This window comes from Chionomys nivalis, chromosome 17, assembly GCF_950005125.1.
Source record: "Chionomys nivalis chromosome 17, mChiNiv1.1, whole genome shotgun sequence".
NCBI lineage: Eukaryota > Metazoa > Chordata > Mammalia > Rodentia > Cricetidae > Chionomys > Chionomys nivalis.
The window spans coordinates 55,540,418-55,563,087 of NC_080102.1; the positions used below are offsets into that span (position 1 = coordinate 55,540,418).

General features: G+C 46.0%; 1 protein-coding gene across 2 annotated transcripts; it reads left to right on the top strand.

The window, feature by feature from the left end:
* Positions 1 to 905: 905 nt before the first annotated feature.
* Positions 906 to 21,895, top strand: Spmip11 (sperm microtubule inner protein 11). Of its 2 annotated transcripts, none has more exons than XM_057791223.1 (4): positions 906 to 984; positions 17,518 to 17,640; positions 21,155 to 21,299; positions 21,847 to 21,895. In XM_057791223.1, exons 1-4 carry the CDS (start codon positions 906 to 908, stop codon positions 21,893 to 21,895), a joined length of 396 nt encoding a protein of 131 aa, XP_057647206.1. The 2 variants fall into 2 exon arrangements, with proteins under 2 accessions (XP_057647206.1, XP_057647207.1); XM_057791224.1 differs by lacking the exon at positions 906 to 984 and adding an exon at positions 11,991 to 12,038 and having other exon boundaries at positions 17,523 to 17,640.
* The last annotated feature ends 775 nt before the right edge of the window (positions 21,896 to 22,670 follow it).

A 22,670-nucleotide genomic window follows, 5' to 3' on the forward strand; every position in this document is an offset into this window, starting at 1 on the left:
CAGTGACGTTAGGAAGGAGAAAGGGGGTTGGAGAGATGGCTTAGTGGTTAAGAGCACTGGCTGTGCTTCCAAAGGACCTGAGTTCAACTCCCAGCACTCACATGGCAGCTCACATGTATATAGATCCGTTTCCAGGGGATCTGGCATCTTCATACAGAGATACATGCAGACAAAATAGCAATGCGCATAAAAATAAATAAATTTGACTGGGCGGTGGTGGTGCACGCCTTTAATCCCAGCACTCGGGAGGCAGAGGCAGGTGGATCTCTGTGAGTTCGAGGCCACTCTGGTCTACAGAGCGAGTTCCAGGACAGGCTCCAAAGCTATAGAAAAACTCTGACTCAATAAAGGAAGGAAGGAAGGAAGGAAGGAAGGAAGGAAGGAAGGAAGGAAGGAAGGAAGGAAGGAAGGAAGGAGACAAGAAGATAGCGGGTATTTGGAGGAGTTGAAGGGAAATAGTGGGGGATATATAAGATCAAAGTATACCATACAAATGTATGAAATTTTCAAAGAATATTGTTTGGTTTGGTTTTTTATGTTTTTATTTTTTGGATTTTGGGAACAAGGTTTCTCTGTGTAACCGTTCTGACTGTTCTGGAACTTGATCTGTACACCAGGTTGGCATCGAACTCACAAATACCCATCTGCTTTTTCCTCCTGAGTTCTGGGATTAAAAACATGAGCCACCACAGCCTGACAAAAATGCCTTTTTTAGAAGGTAGTCATACTTGATTCCTCAAGTTTCCTGAAATTATTTAGCCCACTCAATTCCAACTCCATGATGACCTATAAATCCTGAGCCTCACTGGACAAAGGAAATGTTAGTCAAGGTAATTCTTCAAGACATTACTATGGTTACTAGAACCCAGCACTACAGAGTAGACATTCTGAAAGGAGGCACTGATATGGCTTTCTTCAACTTACATCTATTAGGATATCAGCATCCCCTTCGGAATAAAAAGAAAACCACAACTGAAGAAACAGGTAAGGAGAATCTGGTGTGGTGGGACGGAGGGCCAAGCCTTCCCTAGGCACCTCCTAGTCATTTCCTTTCCCAGCAGGCCCCCGAGAGATGTCACCGCAGTTAAATTACACAGCAGGGACTGAAGCCATTCGACTTGACTTTCTGTTACTTCATATTCTTATTAAGATAAATACTTTGTTCAACCAAATAATCTAATTCATCCAGCCAGCATTGATTAACACCAACTAATCATGGGTCTGTGGTTTATGTTGGTGACTAGGGGCACAAAGATGGACAGAAGAAAGCCCCTGCTACTTAGTCAGAGCTTTCTTAGAGAATGAATACATTTATTGGAATGACTAACAGGTTACAGTCCAACTAACCCAACAATGGCTACCTGTGAATGGAAGCCCAAGTAGCTGCTCAGTCCCACGAAGGTGGGTGTCTCAGCTGGTCTTCTGTGTATGCTGGAGTCCTGAAGTAGGCTCCAATGCCAGTGAAGGAATGGGCATATTGGGACAGCAAGGGCAAGCCGACAAAGAACAGATGAACCCTTCCTTCTTCCAGTGCCCGTATATAAGTCTCCAGTAGAAGGTGTGGTACAGGTTAAAGGTGTGTCTTCCTGCCTCAAGAACTGGATTAAAGGCATGTGTCATCCAGCCTCAAAATCTGGATCAAAAGCCTGTGTCTTCCCGCCTCAGGATCCAGAACAAAGGTCTGTTGTCTTCTTGCCTTAAGACCCTTTTACAAATGTGCCCTCCATTTCTGGATTGCAGTTTATTACAGATATAGTCAAACTGACAACCAAGGATAGCCATCACAACTATAGAGTAGCTGACTATCTGATGAGGAAGATAAGTAGTCATATAAAATTTGTAATATAGTATATGATTAAAGTAAATATGGACTGTTAACCTCAAAGGAGTAAATACCTGATACTATAGGGTTTTAAAAACAAGCCGGGTGGTGATGGCACATGCCTTAAATCCCAGCACTCAGGAGGCAGAGGCAGAGGCAGACAGATCCCCATGAGTTCGATGCCAACCTGGTCTACAGAGTGAGTTCCAGGACAGGCCCCAAAGCTACAGAGAAACTATGTCTTGAAAAACAAACAAAAACAACAAAGGAAGACTTAAGAGACATTCTCATAGGAAATGTCTCCAGAAACAAGTGTGAAAGTTGATTGAAGTTAATCAGGTAAATAAGAAGGGAATTAGCACTGAAAAGGGAATAGAGACTTAGATCCATATTAAGTAAATCCCAAGAACTTAGACACAATGAAGGGTAAGGTAGGTACTAGGAAGCAGACCTTGAAAACAAGGCCTTGGCCAGCTAATTGAGGATGCTACCAACCTCAAGAAGTATTTTAATTTTATAGAGAACTATTGAAAAATTTAGTGTATATTCAATTGCATTATATTTGTAATGCCTGTCAGGCCTCATAGAGATGTTGCAAGATTTTTTTTTATCACAATGTGAACCCCAAGATTGCATTAGTTACTGGAAAAATATTGTTTCTAGTTGTGATGTGGCTCAGCCCTAGGACACACCTTTAATCCAAGAGCTTTCTGCTTGAATATTGTAAACAGGATCAAAGTCAATCATAGTTCAAGTGCAGAGCAAACAACCAGTTGACAGGAAGTGGACATAGGATTATGAAGAAAAAAACACAGAGAGCAAGAGGGAGTCAGGAGGATGGATAGAGAGATGCACAGGAAGTAGAAGGGAGGGAAATCTAGCTTGAGGAGGGTGGTTAGAGACAGTGGAACATGGCGAAAGAGGAAGGTCAGTTGGGTGCTTTCTCTGCCTCTCTGAGCTAGCAGGCTTTCACCCCAGCGTCTGCCTCTGAGTCTTTATTGTTAAAAACAAACAATTGAGATTTTGTTAAAAACAACATTTGGGCAGAGTAGTGGTGGTGCAGCCTTTAATCCCAGCACTCAGGAGGCAGAGGCAGGTAGAGCTCTGTGAGTTCAAGGCCAGCCTGGTCTACAGAGCGAGTTCCAGTTCAGCCAGGACTGTTACACAGGTTTGCAGAGAAACCCTGTCTCAAAACAACGAATAAATAAATATAAATAAATAAATGTGGTGCTCTAACTCATGTCACAACCACACAGACAGAGAAGTCATGCCAGCTTGCACAAACTGAGAAGCCATCAGAGTTGGTAAGACATCTAGGTAGTCCTCAAGGAGAGAGTCAAATAATATTAAAAGGAAAAAACCTTTCCTACATTAAGTATGGGAAATATCATAGCATGGGGCATTAGGACCCAGTATAATGCTACTTTAGATGACTTGAAAATAAAAGCAGAAAATAAAAAAAATTCAATGACATAACTGAGGTTGACATAATACCAATTATAATTACTACCAATCTGGTAATCCATATTTTATCTTTTTGTTTGTTTGTTTGTTTGTTTGTTTGTTTTTTGTTTTTCGAGACAGGGTTTCTCTGTGGTTTTGGAGCCTGTCCTGGAACTAGCTCTTGTAGACCAGGCTGGTCTCGAACTCACAGAGATCCGCCTGCCTCTGCCTCCCGAGTGCTGGGATTAAAGGCGTGTGCCACCACCGCTCAGCCTCCATATTTTATCTTTAATAGCCATAGTGCTTTTTGTGCTAAATATGAAAAGTGGATTGACAAGATACAAGCCTTAGAAAGACTTATAAATGAAAATAAGAGAAATACTCAGACACAGACAGAGGAATTAGACAAGAACCTACCACACCGCTACATGATAAAACTGAAGAGGGGCAGCCCAATGTTGTTAGAAAACCAACTTTAGTTTATCCAATTACTATGCAAGAATGACCAGCAGATGCCAGGCACCCCCGAGGTTATGAAGACGTTAAATGGAATTCTATAGAAATGTTATCTTTGAAGAGATTTAAGAAAGCAGTCATTTCTTAGGATATTCATTCACCCTGTGTAAAGCAGACGTTAAATTCATGGGCAACTCAGAAGAGAATTATCCTCTAAGACTGGAAAGACTTGGCAAAAGCAATATTGGAACCTGGTCCTAGTTACAATGACAAACATTGTGGAAAGAGGAAGCTAGGGCCACTGAACAACAAAACACATAAACTTGGCACAAGCTAGAGTTATCTGGAAGGAGGGAACCTCAATCGAGAAAATGCCTCCACAAGATCCGTAGGACATTTTCTTTCTTTTTTTTTTTTAACTTTATTTAACTTTATTTCATGCGCATTGGTATACCGATGTCAGATTCTCTGGAACTGGAGTTACAGATAGCTGCTAGCTGCTCTGTGGGTGCTGGGAATCGAACCCGGTCCTCTGGGGGAGCAGTCAGTGCTCTTAACCACTGGGCCATCTCACCAGCCCAGGACGTTTTCTTAATTAGTGACTGATGGGAGGGCCAGGCCCACTGTGAGTGGTGCCACCCATGTGCTGATGGTCCTGGGTCCTATAAGAAAGCAGGCTGAGTAAGCCATGAGGAGCAAGCCAGAAAGCCCCACCCCTCCATGGCCTCTGCATCAGCTCCTGCCTCCAAGTTCCTGCTCTGCTTGAGTTCCTGACCCAACTTCCTGCAGTGATGGACTGTGATATGAAAGTGTAAGTCAGCCGGGCGGTGGTGGTGCACGCCTTTAATCCCAGCACTCGGGAGGCAGAGGCAGGCGGATCTCTGGGAGTTCGAGACCAACCTGGTCTACAAGAGCTAGTTCCAGGACAGGCTCCAAAACCACAGAGAAACCCTGTCTCGAAAAACCAAAAAAAAAAAAAAAAAAAAAAAAAAGTGTAAGTCAAATAAACCCTTTCCTCCCCAAGTTGCTTTGTTCGAGCCCAGGAGGTAGGAGGTAGAGGCAGGTGGCCCAGCCTGGTCTACCGAGCTAGTTCCAGGACAGCTAGGGCTGTCACACGGAGAAACCCTGTCTTGAAAGAAAAAAAAAAGTTGCTTTGGTCATGCGGTGTCTCATCACAGCAGCAGTGACCCTGGCGAGGACTCTGTGAGATGCTCCTGCTCACCCACTGTGGTGTGGGAGCATCAGAGGCCAGAGCTTTGTCCAAACTGGTGACCTAGACAGAATTTAAGGCTAGAGGAAAGACTGAACTGCAAATATATTATTCTTGTCCACTGCTTACTTCCCCTAGCTTCAGTTTTATACATTCTGGGTACTCCTTTAAGATACAGACTATGCTGGGGGGCTGGAGAGATGGCTTAATGGTTAAGAGCACTGGCTGCTCTTCCAGAGGATCTGAGTTCGATTCCCATGGTGGCTCACAACCATCTGTAATGAGATCTGGCGCCCTCTTCTGGCCTGCAGGTGTACATGCTGTGCACTCATATATAAAATATAAATTAAAAAAAAAAAAGATTCAGACTATGCTGGGAAGATGACCGACAGTGATAAAGTGTTTGTTGTGGAAACATGAGGACCTGAGTTTGAATCCTCAGCATCCACATAACACGATGGGGCAGAGCACAACTGTAAACCCAGCACTGAGGGATATGAAGACAGGCAGACCCACAGGGTTCACCAGCCAGCCCAAACCAGAAGGGTGAGGTCCAGGTTCATTGAGAGAATGTTTCAAAAAATTAAGGTGGGGCGAACTGGAGAGATGGCTCAGAGAGATGCTCTTGCAGAGGACCTGGTTCAATTCCCAGCACCCACAAGGCAGCTCACAACCGTCTGCAATTCCAGTCAGTCCAGCAGATCCAACACTCTCTCCTGGTCTCTGCAGGCACCAGACACACAAAAAAGTGCACAGACAAACATGCAGGTACAGCAATCATACACATAAAAAATAAACTTAAAAAATCAAGGTGGAGAGCAATAGAAGATACCTGAAGTTGACCTCTGCCCCCTCCTCTCTCTCTCTCTCTCTCTCTCTCTCTCTCTCTCTCTCTCTCTCTCTCTCACACACACACACACACACACACACGAGTGCACATACACGCATACAGACAAATGCGTGCCAATGCAATGCTCACACATAGACACACATATGAACATATGCACACACACTTTCATACATATGCATATACCATATACACACAAATATACGGACATATGAAATCAGGTATGGTGGCTCATACCTCTAATCTCAGAATTTAGGAGACTGGTCTGGAGGTCACAAATTCAAGACCAACCTGAGCTACAAAGTGAAGCTTGGCCAACAGACTGACCCTGTCTCAAACACACAAAAAAATATACAGGTGATTTTCACTTAGTAATTTTTTTAGTTTTTATTCTATGGGTATGAGGGTTTTGCCTATTTGTAAATTTGTATGCCAGAGGCCAGAAGAAGGCATTGGATCCTCTAGAATTGGAATTACAGACAGTTTTTAGCTACCATGCTGGTTCTAGGAACTGAGCCCAGGTCCTAACTAGCGTTTGATAAGTAACTATCAAACTATGCGTAGTTAAATTTCTAAACATAGAATGACTTTCTTCAAGCCCCATGCATAGTTTCTATGGATGAAGAAGTCTAGAAATCTTCAAGGGTCAGCTTTACGACTCTAGTTTCCTGTTAGAAGCCTTTCTGAAACTTCTGGATTTCTAGTCCCTAGTGTTCTGGAATACTGTAATGATGGAATGTAATGCAACTCGCTCTTCATGTTTTGGGGCAGACAGTCCCGGTTCTTCCATCCTAGAGGTCCATGCTCTTCTTTCCTGAGGAATTTTGTTTCCTTTTTATTGTTTCCTCACTCCTACCTTTTTCAAGTTCTCATTTTTACACTATAAAACTTCCTGAGTTGATCATCTAACTTATTAAATGTTTCCATATATTTTTATTACTCACTCGCTAGACTTCTTCAATATCATCTCCTGTCACTGTTTCTTATCTATTACTGTGTCACAACTTACCTAAAACATACAGGAAAAAAAAAAGCCAGGCGGTGGTGGCGCACGCCTTTAATCCCAGCACTCGGGAGGCAGAGGCAGGCGGATCTCTGTGAGTTCGAGACCAGCCTGGTCTATAAGAGCTAGTTCCAGGACAGGCTCCAAAACCACAGAGAAACCCTGTCTCGAAAAACCAAAAACAAAAAACAAAACAAAACAAAACAAAAAAACCCTAAAACATACAGACTTAAACCCATCAACATGTCTTTCCCCAGTTCCAGAGAGTCAGGAGCAGGGGCAGCTTAGCTGAAGGACTGCATCAGGGTCTCTCTTATGACTGCAGACAGAATATCAGAAACAATGATCATGTGTGGAAATATTCCGGGCTGGACAGAGGAGCCATTGCTAAGATGTCTGGAGGCCAAAGCCTCTCTAGCAATTAACAAGACAACTTAGTTTCTCTCCATATGAGTCACCCCATAGACTTCCTACATGTGTCTATAGAAGCTAACTCTCCCTTGATGTGAGAGATGGATGGATGGATGGATGGATGGATGGATGGATGGATGGATGGATGGACGGACGGACGGGTGGATGGATGGATGGACCACCACCCAGCAGTAAACATACCTTTTAGATGGAAGGCATCAGAGCATCTTGACTTGGTCATTATTGTAGTTTCTAATTATCTAGGAGGAGGTGTCTTAAGATCTCCAGTACAAGCTGGGTGGTGGTGGCACACACTTTTAATCCCAGCACTCGGTGGCAGATGTAGGTGGATCTCTGTGAGTTCGAGGCCAGCCTGGTCTACAAGAGCTAGTTCCAGGACAGGCTCCAAAGCTACAGAGAAACCCTGTCTCACCCCCCCCCCAAAAAAAAAACAACCTGAGGTAAGGACCCATTTTTTAAAAAACAAACAAACTAACAAAGCCAACTGTGGTGGCACATTCTTGCAGTTCCAAACATGGGGAGGAGGAATGAGTTGGACCTCTGGAGTTTGTTAGTAGCTGGCTAACCTAGTCAGTAAGCTGCAGGCCAATGAGAGACCTGAACTCAAAAGAGATGCGTTGGTGAGGTACAGTTAAGAACACCAGCTGCTTTTCTTAGGACCCGGTTTCAAACCCCAGCACCCACACGTCTGTAATTCCAGTTCCAGGAGCTCTGGCGCCCTCTCCTGGCCTCTGCAGTCACCAGCACACGTGTGGTGCACATATCCCACACAGGCAAAACATCTGAGTAGCAGAATGAGAGGAGCTGGAGAATGAAGGGGGTAGATCAAGGGAACTGATGCGTATTTTAATTTTCAAGAACCATTCCCCTCTCTGGTTTCTCTCTGTGTATACTTTTTCTCCATGTCTATGACTTAAAGTTATTTTTCCTGTTTCCAGCATTAGCTCTACTTTTCTGAGTCTTTCTGCCATGAGCTTATTGATTCTGTTTAGGAGGGGACAGAAAAAGGATGTGGGGGCTCAAGATTGTAACCTCTTTTTCTGGGGAGGGTTTAAGATAGGGTTTCTCTGCGTAGCTGTGGCTGTCCTGGAACTTGCTCTGTCTCACAGAGATCTGCCTGCCTCTGCCTCCCAAGTACCAGGATTAAAAGCCTGAGCCACCATCACCCAGCTTCACGACTGTAATCTCAATAATCGGGGGGTGAGGCACAAGACCCAGCTACATGCTGAGTTCTACTCCATCCTAGGTGAGAAAATAAGATTCTTGTCCTGATGCCGGGCGATGGTGGCGCACGCCTTTAATCCCAGCACTCGGGAGGCAGAGGCAGGCGGATCTCTATGAGTTCAAGACCAGCCTGGTCTACAGAGCTAGTTCCAGGACAGGCTCCAAAGCGACAGAGAAACCCTGTCTCGAAAAACCAAAAAAAAAAAAAAAAAAAAAAAAAAAAAAAAAAAAGATTCTTGTCCTGGGGCTGGAGAGATGGCTCAGCACTAAGAGCACTGGCTGCTCTTGCAGAGGACCTGGCTTGAGTTCCCATCACTCACATGGTGGTCCACAACCACTTGTCACTTGTAATTTCAGTCCCAGGGGAGTCTGACGCCCTTTTCCAGCTTCTTCAAGCACTGGACACACAGGATGCCCAAACATACATTCAGGCAAAGCACTCAAACATGCAAAATAAAAAAGACGCTCACCAGGCATAGTGGTGGACTTTAATCCCAGCGCTGAGGAGACAGAGCAGGCAGATATCTGTAAATTTGAGGCAGTCTGGTCTACATAGTGAGCTCCAGGACAGCCAGGGCTACATAGAAAGACCCTCTTTCAGAAACAAACAAACAAACAAACAAAAAGATGCCAACCAAAAACAGCAACAACAAAAAAATTCTTATACTCTATCTCTTTACCCGAAACATTTCTGTTTGTCTTCCTTCCTTCCTTCCTTCCTTCCTTCCTTCCTTCCTTCCTTCCTTCCTTCCTTTCTTCTTCCTTTTTGAGGCAAAGTCTTTTTTGCTTTGTTTTTTGTTTTTTGTTTTTTTTTGAGACAAGATTTTTCTTTGGCTGTCCCACTCGCTCTGTTGACCAGGCTGATCTCAAACTCACAGAGATCTGTTTGCCTCTGCCTCCCGAGTGCTGGGATTAAAGCTGTGCACCACCATGCCTGGCTTGAGGAACAGCTATGCACAGCACAGGTATTTTGCAAATTTTAGCATTCTTATAACATCTAATTATCTATAGTCCAATATTCCCATTTTGCCAGTTGTCACATCAATGTCCTTTACAGCGGAAAGTTTCCTACAAGAGTCTAATTAAGGACTGAGTTCTCATTTGGCGAGCATGTCTCTTTGGTGTCTTTATGTGAAATGGCTCCACTGTCTTTGCTTCATGGCACACATTTCTGCACAATACCGGAGGACATTTTGCAGAATGCTCTTTATTTGCGTTTGTCTGATGTTTCTCATAATTAGATCTGCTCTAAGCATTGGGGTGGTGTTGGGGAATATGATTTCAAGGCGAGTTGCTTTTGTTTATGCTGCATTTGTTTAACCCTGTGAAGCTGTGATTCTTTATCTGTCTAAAACACCCAATGGTCTAATAAAGAACTGAACAGCCAATAGCAAGTCAGGAGCAAGGATAGGAGGGGCTGGAAGGAAGAGAGGATAAATAGAAGGAGACCTGAGGAAGAGGAAGAGCAAGAGAAAAAGAAGAGCAGGATGCTAGGAGCCAGTCACCCAGCCACACAGCAAGCCATGAAGGAAGAAGAAGAAAAAAAGATATACAGAAATAGAGAAAGATAAAAGCCCAGAGGCAAAGATAGCTGGGATAGTTTAAGTTAAGAAAAGCTGGCAAGGGGCTGGAGAGATGACTCAGCGGTTAAGAGCATTGCCTGTTCTTCCAAAGGTTCTGAGTTCAATTCCCAGCAACCACATGGTAGCTCACAACCATCTGTAATGGGGTCTAGTGCCCTCTTCTGGCCTGCAGGCATACACGCAGACAGAACATTGTATACATAATAAATAAATAAATAAATAAATAAATAAATAAATAAATATTTACAAAAAAGAAAAGCTGGCAACAACAAGCCAAGCTAAGGTCAGGCATTCATAACTAATAAGCTCTGTGTGTGATTTATTTGGGAGCTGGGTGGGTGGTGGGTGCCCAAACCATTGCATAACAAGGTGAGGGCTGAGAAGTGACATCAGCGCATCCAGTGGCAGGGGGAGGGGCTGTTGATGTTATTTTATCCCATGACTAGTAGTGTTAGCTTTCACCACTAAGGGGTGTAGTGGTTTTGTACTGTGTCAAGTCACTATCCTTTTGTGAGTGACAGTAGTGTCTAGAATGATACTTAGCTATGGATTCCTTTGGGGATAGTACTGGGACCTCTCACATGTGCTCTGAGCAACATCTCTAACCCTGGGATGATGCATGGAAGAAAGGGAGAAAAACGTAAAAAATTCCCTTGGATGAATGGGTGAACAGACAGATCTATCTATAAATTAAGAATAAAAAACAGGAGCCAGAAAGATGGCCCATGAGGTAAAGGTGCTTGGCTCCAGGCCTCCCAATGAGTTTAATGCCTACGAGCCACACCGTGGGAAGAGAGAACAGGCTCCCTCCATGGCCCTTTGGCCTCCACACATGTGCAAGCATTGTTATTATTTTATTGTCAGTTATTAATTCTTACTGTGCATACTCTATAAGTTAAGCTTTAGTCAGGTATGGACCTCCAGAGAAAGAAAGCAGGCACCTACTGAGTCTTAGCGCAGACTTTCTCACATAGAGAGGGACGAATGTGCTTCCACCCAAGCAGCCTGACCGTTGTCCTGAACACATGCACTGGCTCTTCAAGGGGTTCTACAAGCTCAGATAAGCCACCTTCTGCCCGGTCCCTCAGCCAGCTCTTCACAAAGTAAGGGAACGTATTCATTGTCACTTCTCTTCCCTAACAGGCTCACTACCGTGGTATATTTTTATCGCAATCCTTTTCTTTGAAGGATGGGTTTTTTCCTTTCTAGTGGGTGTGAGTGTATTAAACATTCAGCTCAGAAGAGCTTCCTCAATATTCCCTTGTTACAGTCTTAAGGAAAACTCACAGAGTTGACTCAGCCCATGTAATAAGATATTCTCCAATCCCTGGATCCTCCCTTCCTTTTCTTCCTGTTATATATATATATGGCTTGGAAAGGTGTCTTAGTGGTTAAGAGAATTGACTGCTCTTCCTGAGGACCTGGGTTCAGTTCCCAGCTCCCACATAGCAGCTCACAACTGTCTCTAACTCCAGTTCCAGGAAATCCCCATGTCTTCCTCTGGCCTCCAGGGACACTGCATGGTACACCGAGGTACACACACACATATAAAACAAAAATATTTTTTTTAAAAAAATATACAAACCAGGGCTGGAGAGATGACTCAGAGGTTAAAAGCACTGGCTGCCCTTCCAGAGGTCCTGAGTTCAATTCCCATCCACCACGTGGTGGCTCACAACCATCTGTAATGGGATCTAGCGCCCTCTTGTGGTCTGTGGGAATGCATGCTGACAGAACACTGTATCCACAATAAATAAATCTTTAAAAATATATATATATCAAAGAGGAAAGGGGGTGGGGAGCATTCTTCCATCTGTCATCTTTCACGGCAGAGCACTGGCTTTAGCGGTACCGGAACAGTGTAGCGTGAAAGCTAACGCTATGTAGGTTTGCAGCGCTTCTGTTCCCTCACCTGTAAATGGAGACGTCTGCCCCTTCTGTTGTAGATTAAACAACGTGAGCCATGTGTGATGCTGACTCATGCCTGTAATCCCAGCACCTGGCAGGCGAGGCAGGAAGCTGCCTCGAGTGAAAAGGGCAACTCAGGCCAACTCAGGCTAAGCAGTGAGTTCGACGACTTAATTATTTACATGTAGAACATAAACGGACTGAGGAAATGACTCAGTGGGTAAAGCGCTTGTAAGGAAAACCTAACGACCTGAGTTTCAGTCGCCTGAACTCGTGAACACTCCTATCGCACAGAGACAGGAGAATCTGAGGCAGCACATGGTTCAGTCAGCCTGTGTATACAGAGGTGAACGAGAGACGCCTTGTCTCTAACAAGGTGTAAGGCAAGAACTGACAGCCAACACACACACACACACACACACACATACACACACACATGGGGGGGCGGAGGGAGGGAGATGCTTTCCTAATCTTGCCTGCAATGTCCTCTGCTCATAATCCTCTAGGTTTCTTGATCTCTCAGAGCCGTCAGGTTGGTGACAAGAGACGCCTGGAAGCCGGGCAGTGGTGGCGCACGCCTTTAATCCCAGCACTCGGGAGGCAGAGGCAGGCGGATCTCTGTGAGTTCGAGGCCAGCCTGGTCTACAAAGAGCTAGTTCCAGGCCAGGAACCAAAAGCTACTGAGAAACCCTGTCTCAGGAAAAAAAAAAAAAAAAAAAAAATACGCCTGGAGACAAGCTATGCCACCTGTATGCTCCAGCAGAGGGTGCTGCAGGCCTAGCTTTCCAAACAGGAGCCTATATGGCACAGTTCAGCCAATGAACTTGACCAAAGACTCTCTGCTTTTGTAACATATAGAACAACTAACTGTATGGAAGTGTATCGTGAAACCTATACATACTTGTAACTGCTATGGGCCACTATATTTCAACCCCAGGAAACTAGATGGGGAGATGTTCACGCTACTCACAAGCAGTGTTGAAGCCTCCAGACTGGGCCCGTTTCCACACTGACACGTGGACCACTTTTCCTACAGGGGTCTTTCCTCACCGCTCTTCCCCAGTCGGCTGCTCCAACTCACTGAGAGGGTGACCAAGTCCCAGTCCTTGCTGTTTCCAATGCTGACTTTAGGACATTACATCCTACATTCAGAACAGCTCAGCAACCTTGGACCCTCCCTCTGAATCAAGGCAATGAGGTCATATCCCCTATCCAACTCAAGTCTGGTCCAGGTGAGCAAACAAACACACTTGCCGAAACCTCCCACCCAGCTGTGCACATCTATAAAGGGACTGATGCTTCCAGCCCAAGTTCTCCATCTCTTCTGGAAGCCTCGGTGGAGCTATTTCAAGGAGTGGTTGTGTATGGTCAGAGTCAGGCCCCTGGGAACTACTCAGATAAACTCATGTTTCTGCCACGCGTGAGTTTGTGACCTCAGGCAAATGACTAAACTTCTCTGTGTCTCCGTCTCCTACTTTATAGTGCCGTGCAGAGTGCATTAGTATCAGCAATCTTTATCTCCAGAAAATCCACTTTACCTAAGCAGTCTGAAGCACTAAGTCCCTGAGTTGCTCATGCCCCATTGGCTTTCCCTACACTCAGAATCAGCAGGCTCGCCATGAAAGATGCAAAGGCAAAAAACTGGCCCCCATATGGCAAACATACCTTGAGGACCTGGTTCCCTGGGCTCATGTCCACTTCCTCCCAAAGCATAGATAATTACCTTGCATCAGGGAAGACAGTAAGTACAAGACAGCCCTCCGGACATACTTCAGCATTGTCTTAATATGCCCAAGCCAATTTCAAGGACTTGAACTACCATTTGATATGACCTTGTAGATGGCATCATTTGTTTATTTTTAATTTTATGTGCATTAGTGTTCTGCCTGTACATATGACTGTGTGAGGGAGTCAGATCCCCTAGAAATGGAGTTACAGATAGTTGTGAGCTACCATGTGGGTGCTGGGAATTGAACCCAGGTCCTCTGGAAGAGCAGCCAGTGCTCTTAACTGATTAAGCCCCCCCTCACTTTTCTTCTTCTTCTTTTTTTTTTTTTTCTTTTTTCAAGACAGGGTTTCTCTGTGGTTTTGGAGCCTGTCCTGGAACTAGCTCTTGTAGACTAGGCTGGTCTCGAACTCACAGAGATCCACCTGCCTCTGCCTCCCGAGTGCTGGGATAAAAGGCGTGCACCACCACCGCCCGGCGCCCCCTCACTTTTCAAATTAAAAAATTATTTGTGTACATATATGTGGTCCATATGTATATGATGTGTGTACATGTATGTGTAAATGAGTATTCCTGTGCTCACATGGAAGTCGAAGGAGGACACTGGATGTCCTCTCTTTACCGTATTCCTTTGAGGCAGGGTGTCTTGCTGAACTTGGAGATCCCACTTTTTAACTAGGATTGCAGTCAGCAAGTATCAGTGGCCCCCATTTTTGTCCCCTCAGTGTTGGAGTTACAGGCATGCATGGGGCTACATGCAGCCCTTTTCGTGGGTGTGAGGATAGGAACTCTGGTTCTCACGTGTTAGCATAACAAGCTAGTTGGTGGTGGTGGCGGCGCATGCCTTTAATCCCAGCACTCGGGAGTTTAGGCCAGTCTGGGCTACAAGAGCTAGTCCCAGGACAGGCTCCAAAGCTACAGAGAAACCCTGTTTTGAAAAACCAAAAACAGAGCACAGCAAGCTAACACTCATAACTGCTGGGCCAGCCAGGCATTTCAGGAGTCACTATATTATGTACAATCCCAAAGCGTTTTCTCTCATCCTGATCCTGTATGGTACATGGTATTACGGTTTGTAACCAGCATACCGAGACAGCTGCAAACAATGTGTTGGATACCGTCATCGTTATGACCCAAGAACCTGAAACCAACCCTTTGTCTAGAAGCCAGGCTTCAAGGAGTCACTGAGTCTATATTCTTCAACTGAAAACACTGGAGCCAACCAACAGAGGCGCTGAGCCAAGGTGTGGAGAGATAACTAGATCCTAGGAGCATCCCTGGCTCCCAGGACAGCGTATAGAACTGAAAACTCTGCATCATTAATTACGATGAATACCAGATCCACCCAGGTACTCTCGCATTCCCAAGGATGTCTTCAGGGTGCAGTCAAAGCATTCGCTGTGGCTGGATGGCTGCCCTAACTTGCGGTCCAGCTCTAAAAGAAACTATTCGCCGTCGGTCCTATCTATCACCCAATCATCGTTCAGGACAGGGCATCAACTAGCTGTGTGAAGAACCTCTGTTGGTCACCTGCCAACAAGATGTTGATTTGGCCGCCCCATCTCAGTGGAGTTTATTCATCATGTCCTTTATTGAGAACGTTCCTCAGTGACCATGACATGCTTCTTACCTGCCCTTGCCACCCTTCATCTCAGGAACCTTTTCAAACCTGGGCATTTAGTGGGGGAAGCTACGAGTTATCAAGAATATCTCCCAGTTTGACAAAACGACAAATGGAAGAAACCAACCCGAGGAGCAAGTGGCAGGCATCCAAGTGGGTGAGACTGTCGAGCAGACTCCAGACGTAGCTGCCGTCCATATGGGAAGCTGGGAGCCTGCTGCCTGGGCTCTTAGAAATAACAGAACCTCGTCTGGTTGTATCGTAAGAACAGTCTGACGCCTAAGGACCAGACGGCGTTCTTGCTTGTCACCTGCGTTTAGAACCGTAATTTACTCTCAGCCCAGATCCCGACACCCACTAGAAATACGCTTGCTATTGCTCCTCAATTCACCGCTATCTGTCCATGGCCATATTGCTACTTTTACCTTGCCTAAAGCTGAACAACCAGCTCAAATAATACCATTTCCAGGAAGTGGTCCCTCATTGCTGGAACCTGCGCCAGCTCAGGCCAGGGTCCCAGAATGGCACTCTTGCAAAGCATTCAGGACCGCCATCCCCTCTGACGTCTTCAGCTTCACAGAGGGCACATTTAAACTGCACCTCAAGCCGGGCGGTGGTGGCGCACCATGCCTTTAATCCCAGCACTCGGGAGGCAGAGGCAGGTGGATCTCTGTGAGTTCGAGGCCAGCCTGGTCTACAAGAGCTAGTGCCAGGTACAGGCTCCAAAGCTACAGAGAAACCCTGTCTTGAAAAAAAAAAGAAAAAAAAAAGAAAAAAAAAACTGCACCTCATTCTGGTGGTATCGTCTCTGTTTTGGAATGTTCAAGATTTCCTTTGGAGGACAGAAAGGAGAAGAGAGGATAGGGACGATGAACGAGTGAGGCCAAGGGAGAGAAAGGAGGGAAACGATCAAGCTGGAAAAGAACTGTACAACAGAAGGAGCACCCTCACCCCTGAGATGAGTCAGCGATCTTCAGCAGTTTCCAGAGAGAATGCTAAATACTGATCTAGTCCCTGACGAACACTAACAAGAAGGAAAAGTAAAAATCTTAGCGAGTGGGTGAGAGCCATGGCTCTGTAAAAACAGAACGGAGACACTTAGAACATAAGATGAAGAGCGGAGATTTATTAGGGGCCTAGCTAGGGGACAAAGGGTAAGGGGCCTAGTTCCTCTTTATGCCTTGGGTGAAACATGGGTGGGACAGCCAAAAGGAATCTTGGCGTCCTCCTAGACAACAGCCTTCTTCTCAGCCCCTGACCAAGCCATGCTTTCTACATCTAAGTTGTCACAACCCACTCCTCTTCAAGGGTCTGAGGTGCAGACAGTCGCCACTGCATTGGAAATGGGGGCACTGCTGTCGCCAAGGACATAGTTCTGTGTGCTGCTGGGAGGAAGGAAATGTCCCTGTGACCAACACCAGCAAGCACTCCTTGCAACCTCGTCTTTACCCCCAAACATAAACCGTGCCTTAAATCCCAGCACTCAGGAGGCAGAAACAGGGAGAGCTCTGTGAGTTCCAGACCAGCCAGGGCTACATGGTGAGATGCTGTCTCAAGAGAAAATTAAAATTTAGACGTGTTTAAGCCTTGCCTGCTTCGCCTAGCCTTGGGAGGCCAGGTGAGGTAGAGCCAGTCTTCTGTGATTTGCAAGCTCTGGCTTGATAAGAGCTAATTCCTGAACAGGACAGATACCCTTACTACACGACCTTCCCAGACCCCACCCCTCCTCCCATCCCTCTCCGCATCCAGGTCCCAGCTGACAGAAAGCGTCCTCGTTCTCCAACACTCTGAAGCATTTGCCTTCCTGCAGCCTGAAGCGCCTTCCTGATTCTGCTTAGGCCCAGCAGTTACTTATCCACTAGGACTTAACAATAATTCCCCCTTTCAATCCATTTGAAGTTCTATAAGCATGTCAGTCTCGGGAGAGTCTACGCCCAGATTAGAGACCATTTTTATTTTCACCTGCGCTAGTCCTAAATATCTATCTAGAACCCTGAGGCTAGTGGGAAGCCAATCAAAATCTGGGAGTCAGAGAGGAGGGGTGAGGGATTCTTGTGAACACCGAGTTCTTCCTCCTTCCCCTCTATCTCAGGCTTGATAACTTGACTCCTGGGATGCTGAGAATTGAATGTCAGGAGCTAGGAGAGATCCTGCTATGTACCCTGTTGGCATGGAGACCAGGAAATCAAAGAATAAAGTAGCCCTATTTGCCAAGTACTCAAAATGAGCCTTCTCATTTCAGACCAGAAGGATGCAGGGTCCTCTATGTTTCCACCGATTGTCTCCGAAGATGGTAATTACTCCGTACACCGCAATAGCCACAAGCGCTATCAGGAAGCCATACGAAAGGTGTTGTTAAAAACATGTGAGTACCTTGGCAAGGGAAACAAGAAGGAGTCTGGGCACCTAGAGAATGACAAGGGTGTCACATGGTTGTGGGGACAGGATGTTGTACTGTCGTACATACACCCAGAAATGTCACGACAAGGACACAAAAAAAACTGAAAGGGTGAAAGAATTTGGAATCTGCACCCGCTGAGGAGTAGAGCCAGCACCAGTAATTTGAACTGAGCTTAGACACCAAACAAGTTGGGTGACCTTGGGCACATTCCTTTGGCCATTCAACCTCTCCCAGCCACTTGAAAATGGGAGCTCTTTCACTTCGTCCAGAAAAGCAAGTAGGACAGACTCAATGCATACAGTATGATGTGGGAACCTTCGGGGAATTGTGTTCTCTAAAGAAAGCCGTTCTTGGAGCTGGAGAGATGACTCCATGGGGAAGAGCACTTGCTGCTCTTCCACAGGCCCAGAGTTCAGTTCCCAGCACCCCAGGGGATCTGACACTCTCCTCTGGCCTCCACAGACTCTCATGTGTGGCAAACACTCCACAGACACACGTGCACACACGAAGCCATTCCTCAAGCTCTACTCAATCTCCTTCCCTCACGTTTCCCTCCTCATCTAGTCAATTCCAGTTCTGCTTCATTAGAAAAAAGGTCACAATCCGTATACCATTATCTAACACTCTTATCGTGACAAGTGTACAGAAATGAACAGGTCACTGTACTAGAGGCTACAGAATGACAACTCTGGATGCTTGGGTACTATCCTTTACAATGCCAAGACAGCTTGAAATTGCCTTGTATTGTCCGTGTATGGTAAGTAATGTTCCAGTTGCGGCAGGGTACTATGATGTCACCACTAAGAGTCAGGGAATCTCCCAGTAGTGTCTCTTCTATCTCCGGGACTCTGTAATTACTTGAAATTCGTACCCCTCCCTGGAAGTGGGGGTTGAACCAGGGTCTTCCGATGCATTTCACTCCATCACTGACTCTGTCATCACTCTTTCTCTGTATTTTTATTTTGAGATGGGCTATCACTAAATTGTTCAGGCTTGAACTTTTGGTCCTCCTCTTCCAAGTAATGGAGATTAGAGGCCTGTACCACAGGTTAGGCCAAAATTAAAGTAAAAAAATTTAGAGACCAAAACAGGCAAGATAAGGAAAGGGACACTTAAGTTATTTCTAATACCAAAAAATAATTTAAAGTTTATTATTAACTAATAGAAAAACAACTAGGTAAAAATGTAACATTTAGTCAATTAAGGATTTAAAAAATTCTCAAGACTATAGAGAAAATCAGAAAATAATAGGCTATCTCTGTGAGTTCGAGACCAGCCTGGTCTACAGAGCTAGTTCCAGGACAGGCTCCAAAGCCACAGAGAAACCCTGTCTCGAAAAACCAAAAAAAAAAAAAAAAATAATAGGCCATAATTCGATAAAAATATGAAAATTGGCCTGGCAATGGTGGCACACGGTTTTAATCCCAGCACTTGGGAGGCAAAGCCAGGTGAATCTCTGTGAGTTCGAGGCCAGGCTGGTCTACAGGAGTTAGTTCCAGGACAGGCTACAAAGCTACAGAGAAACCTTGTCTCAGAAAACCAAAAAAAAAAAAAAAAAAAAAAGTTGGCGGAGCAGAGGCACGAAGATCTCTGTGAGTTTGAGGCCAGCCTGGTCTACATAGTAAGTTCCAGGACAACCAGGGTCATGTTTCAAAAACCAAAGTAACTAAATAATTATAAAAATATCAGATGGAAAGCAATGGAGGAAGACGCTGACCATGACCTCTGATCTCCACATGCACAGACAGGAAGGAATGAGCACACCTGCATACCCGTGCACACCAGTGCACACACACCTTCAGGAGATAGCTCAGTTTATATTGCAAGCATAAGGACCTGCGTTTAATCCCCAACAGCTATGTAAAAAGCCAGGCACGGAAGTGTACACTCACGACTCCAGAGCTGTGGAGGGAACAGGTGTATCTCTGGCGGCCAGTTGGGTGCCCAGCCATCTTGGCCTAATCATTGAGCCCCAGGTCCTAGTGATGGACTTTTCTGGATAGCTCCTTGGGAACCTCTACCCCCATATATACCTGTAGGTACACATGTACATATACACATGTAGCTGTTTAGGTACACCTTCACACACACACACACACACACACACACACACCTTCTGCACCTGCACAGCTGCACCTTCACACACACACCTTCTACACCTGCACAGCTGCACCTTCACACACACACCTTCTACACCTGCACAGCTGCACCTTCACACACACACCTTCTGCACCTGCACAGCTGCACCTTCACACACACACCTTCCGCACCTGCACAGCTGCACCTTCACACACACACCTTCTGCACCTGCACAGCTGCACCTTCACACACACACCTTCCGCACCTGCACAGCTGCACCTTCACACACACACCTTCTGCACCTGCACAGCTGCACCTTCACACACACACCTTCTGCACCTGCACAGCTGCACCTTCACACACACACCTTCTGCACCTGCACAGCTGCACCTTCACACACACACCTTCTGCACCTGCACAGCTGCACCTTCACACACACACCTTCTGCACCTGCACAGCTGCACCTTCACACACACACCTTCTGCACCTGCACAGCTGCACCTTCACACACACACCTTCTGCACCTGCACAGCTGCACCTTCACACACACACCTTCTGCACCTGTACAGCTGCACCTTCACACACACACCTTCTACACCTGCACAGCTGCACACACACACCTTCTACACCTGCACAGCTGCACACACACACACCTTCTACACCTCCACAGCTGCACACACACACACCTTCTACACCTGCACAGCTGCACACACACACCTTCTGCACTTGCACAGCTGCACCTCCACACACACAAGCACCTTCTACACCTGCAAACTACGCCTTCACACACACGAACCTTCCACCAAACTTTGAGCAACAGGAACTTGGTAACACCTTGTGTAGCATCTCAAAATGGAGTGGTACCATTGGTTAGTCTCAGGGAATTCCCTGGACTGAGCAAAGGAAAGCATTATTTCAGACAAGGGAAATTAAATGGGAGAGGACAATTCAGAAAAGGCCCTTGAACCGCACGGTGGTGGTGCACTCAGGAGGCAGAGGCAGGCAGATCTTTGTGAGTTTAAGGCCTGCCTGGTCTACAAAGTGAGTTCCAGGACAGCTAGGGTTACACAGAGAAACCCTGTCTCCAAACACCAAAACTTCACCACTTGAATCAGTAGAAATCTCTTGTACACTTCCCAATGAGGCGACTTTATTTTTCATCTTGGCACATCTTAGAGACAGGTTTACTTAGCAGCAGGAAACACCAAGACTAAGCCAGCTGACCAGGAAGTGTGTGAGATGCTGGAATCCAGAAAGGAAGCAGGGTATAGTGAACACCCTCCCAGGACCTCTCGCACTGGTCACAGCAAGTTTCTAGACTGTGCTTTTTATCTGGAGACAGAAAATACAAGGGAATCTGGTGAAATTCAATCACCTGCCTTTCTTTCAACTCAACCAGTCCCCAATCAGGTTTTTCGAGTCCCAGTGACCGACGCTCAGAACTTCAGCTTCTGGTGGACCGACCATTCAAGCGTGCGTCCAGAGAAAACCATACCATGGATCCATTGTCGACGCCATTGTCTTATTAAAAGCCCGATGACCAGGTTAGGCTGAGAAAGGTCAGGGTAGGGGGCCTGGGGAAGTTTTTTCTCCTCACAATGAAACCTGTTGTTAAGCTCTACTTAAGAGCTGAGAATAAGCTGGGTGTCGTGATGCACACCTTTAATCCTAGCACTCAGGAGGCAAAGACAAGTGGATCTCTGTGAGCTGGGAGTTCAAGCCCAGCCTGGTCTATAGAGTTCCAGGAAAGCCAGAACTACATAGAGAGACTCTGTCTCAGAATCAGAGAAGAGGTTTGAGTCCTATCAGGGAGAGTGGGCCTCAGATCCTGGGCAGTGTGGTCTCCACACAGTGGTTTGAGAGCTGTCCGCTTTGTTTTATGGGTGAGATTCTGAACAGGCACAGAATCAATGTCTCTAGCATTCCTGTGGGGTCCTGAAGTCTACTCCAACCAGCGTCCTCGCGGCAGCTCTACTTCACCACCCCTGCCATTCGCACAGAGGCCCATGCGTACATGAGGACCATGGTTAAGGATGCTCCCTTCCCTTTAGCCAGACCTGGCTGAATATCGAGACATTTTCTCTTTTCCAGATATATGGATCATTCTATTCTCAATGACAAAACCTTCACTCAGTATTGAGGAGGACACGCCTACAGGACAAGATGAAAACTGGAGGAGGGCAAGGAGGGGTCAGGGTGGCCAAGTCTTCAGGTGGAGAAAAGAAGGGGGAATCGAGGCGGTAGGGGAAGTGAAATAAACAAACTGAACTAAAAGGCATTTCTTCGCACTGGCTGTGGGAGGCAGTGGAGTCATCCTACGGCCCTGACTCCTTGAGAGCAGGTATATGAGATTCCTGACGAGGTCAGATCTTGGAATGAGAGGAGTGAGGGGACGGGAACACTGAGAGAACAACCACAGATGTGTTGACCCAGTGCATGACGGGGTCAGAGTCAACATCTGGAAGACACATCTAATGCATGACGGGGGTCAGAGTCAACATCTGGGAAGACACATCTAATCCATGACGGGGTCAGAGTCAACATCTGTGAAGACATAACTAATGCATGATGGGGGTCAGAGTCAACATCTGAGAAGACATAACTAATGCATGATGGGGGTCAGAGTCAACATCTGGGAAGACACATCTAATGCATGACGGGGGTCAGAGTCAACATCTGGGAAGACATATCTAATGCATGACGGGGTCAGAGTCAACATCTGGGAAGACACATCTAATGCATAACAGGGGTTGGAGTCAACATCTGGGAAGACACATCTAATGCATGACGGGGTCAGAGTCAACATCTGGGAAGACACATCTAATGCATGACAGGGGTCAGAGTCAACATCTGGGAAGACATAACTAATGCATGATGGGGGTCAGAGTCAACATCTGGGAAGACACATCTAATGC